The 2,866-nt window shown below is 39.0% G+C and overlaps 1 protein-coding gene across 1 annotated transcript in view; it reads left to right on the top strand.

Moving 5' to 3' along the window:
- The first annotated feature begins 1,019 nt into the window (after positions 1 to 1,019).
- Positions 1,020 to 2,866, top strand: part of LOC117937639 (MICOS complex subunit MIC26-like) — a 6,272-nt gene continuing 4,425 nt past the window's right edge. The window contains exons 1-2 of the mRNA XM_034861724.1: positions 1,020 to 1,101; positions 1,878 to 1,932. Coding sequence (XP_034717615.1) covers positions 1,087 to 1,101; positions 1,878 to 1,932 — 70 coding nt within the window. The 5' untranslated portion in view covers positions 1,020 to 1,086. The remainder of the gene's footprint in view (positions 1,102 to 1,877; positions 1,933 to 2,866) is intronic.

Raw genomic sequence — 2,866 nt, 5'->3', positions numbered from 1 at the left:
CATAGACACAGGCTAATTACTGCTAACTAACATGCTAGTTAACGTAGACATAGACACAGGCTAATTACTGCTAACTAACATGCTAGTGAACATAAACATAGACACAGGCTAATTACTGCTAACTAACATGCTAGTTAACATTAACATAGACACAGGCTAATTACTGCTAACTAACATGCTAGTTAACATTAACATAGGCACATGCTAAGTTGACATTAGTAATAAACTAAACAACTAAATGAAGTCTAAACTGTCTGCCTGCTTCTCCCGACTATACGGTAATTTATCAGCTAAGCAACATTAAGTCACGTGGTTACGACACAATCGTTAGCCTAATTTTATAAAAACGTCTGCTACAAAGCCGTCATGTGAGGTACAAGGTATTTGAGTCGTGACAAATAAAGTCTTTAAACGCTTCAGATGTAAAGTTATTTACCGTCAAAGTGGCGTCAAAATGAATGGCAGTCAATGGGACGCTAACGGCAGGTGATGGCTTCGTAGCATTAAAACGGCGCCACGGGAGCTACGCTTAGAGAGGAGAGGCTGACCCCCCCCCCCCCCCCGCTTGGAATTTGCTGCTACTTGAAAACAAAGAAGATGGCTGCTGCTGCAGGCGAACCGCAAGGTTGACTGGTTCATATGGAGAAAATCAAATATCACACTATTTTTGACCAGATAACTCGATATCGATACCGCAACAAAATTGTTTTGTTAATAAATCCCGAGTGCTTTAAACTGCTGTCCCTGTGCGAAGGTCGTGGCGCTGCAGTCCTTTTATGCAACAACACAAATACAAGCGCCATAACTTCTGTAATGACCCGACCTGTGCAGAGATCAAAGGCCATGTCCCGGTTTGGTGTGCTGGGGGCTTGGTGTGCTATATATTTGGACATGGTAGTACAACGCAAGGGTTAAAAACGGCATCACCGAAATTGCAAGAAGTGGACATTTCACTTTTCTCATTAAGACATACCTTTTTTTTTTTTTTTTTTTTTTTTTTTTTTTTTTAGTCATGTGATGAAAACAAATGGAGAAAATGAACTTGTCTTTTTGTTTTTTTATTTTCAGCAAACAGGCCAAGCTGTAATGGAAAAAGTAGAGGTTAGTGACGTGTATAAATACTGTTATTTGTAGTTTTCTTTCATAACAAGCTGTTGTTGCTGTTGTTGCTGTTGTTGCTGTTGTTTTTTAATATAACAACAGCTGACCGTCTTCACTTCGAAGCTTTTCGCTTAACTGTCTCTTGTGTCTGTGATGTAGAAGGTGTTGGGAGTGCAAAAAGTAAACACCACCCTCCATATTTATAATAGTATTTCATCAAAGTTTTAAAGGTTCATTCAAAAATGTGTTGACAACATAAAATTGATCGAAGAGTTTTGGTCACAGCTCAGTTTTTTAGCGGTTTTTACCAACTCTTTACAGCCTGTAGAAACCCGGATGTTGTTCCCTGATGTCAGTTTTTGTAAAATACATGTCAGTCAATTTGGAGATATCTACAGTTACCAAACTATTTGACTATTTTCACGACCTTTTTGCTCACGTGTAGGTTACTGATCAAGTCTTTGATTTCTCTTTTATTCCCGTGCTCCACATCTGATCTCTGAAGTGCATACAATAGATTGAGTGTGATTCGGTCACCTTTGCACCCTCTTAGTGTGACTTTTGGGTCCAACTGTTATAATATTGCTGTTATTACAGCTAACTGTGTGATGTAAAAGTGTTACATAAAGTCAGAAAGTTGTTTTGATTGTGCATTTTCAATAAGTCAGCACATTAAGGCTGTTATCAGATGAATGTAACTCTCTCTCTCTCTCTCTCTCTCTCTCTCTCTCTCTCTCTCTCCGTCCTTGTGTCTGCTGTTAATCTTTGGACTTCAGCAATTCTACCAGACTGTGGAGCCCACACTCACCACCACCGTAACAACAGTCACAGGTGACAAAAACACTGTTCTAGGTCAGCGTGTTCAACGCAATAACAGCCGTGAGCAACAACAATCATCATGAATAGTTGCGTAACAGACTGGACTAACATTTCCGTACATACAGTGCCTTGCGAAGGTATTTGGCCCCCTTGAACTTTTCAACCTTTTGACACATTTCAGGCTTCAAACATAAAGATATAACATGTTTATTTTTTGTGAATAAGTGGACACAACTGGAACAAGCTGGACACAATTGTGAAGTGGAACAAAATCTATCTAACCTATCTAACCTAACAGCTCGAGCTGTTTTGCAAGAATGGGCAAGAATTTCAGTCTCTCGATGTGCAAACCTGATAGAGACAGATAGATACCCCGAGCGACCTGCAGCTGTAATCGATCTAATCAAAAGGTGGCTCTACAAAGTGTTAACGCAAGGGGGCCCAATCATTTTGCACGCACCACTTTTCAGTTTTTGTTATTTGCTAAAAAAGTTTAAAATATCAAACAGATTTCGTTCCACTTCACAATTGTGTCCCACTTGTTGGTGATTCTTCACATAAAATAAACATGTTATATCTTTATGTTTGAAGCCTGAAATATGACAAAAGGTTGAAAAGTTCAAGGGGGCCGAATACTTTCGCAAGGCAATGTACATACATACATCTGTACGTACGTACGTATGTACGTACATATATATACTAAAGCTGGGCAGCGATTAAAAGTTTTAATCGCCTAATAAATTCAAAAGTATGTATTTAGTGCAAATTTTTTTTTTTGTTAAATGTTCTTCCATATGAACAAAAGTGCCGTAACATCTGTTCTGCAAAAACTAACCAGCATTTTGTTTATAAAGTATAAAGTTTATAAACTGTCCAACGCGCTGTTAAGCAGAGACACTGAGGGACACTGTCCAACGCGCTGTTAAGCAGAGACACTGAGGGACAC

This window comes from Etheostoma cragini, chromosome 22 (genome assembly GCF_013103735.1).
Source record: "Etheostoma cragini isolate CJK2018 chromosome 22, CSU_Ecrag_1.0, whole genome shotgun sequence".
NCBI lineage: Eukaryota > Metazoa > Chordata > Actinopteri > Perciformes > Percidae > Etheostoma > Etheostoma cragini.
This window is presented reverse-complemented; position numbering and strand designations above follow the sequence as displayed.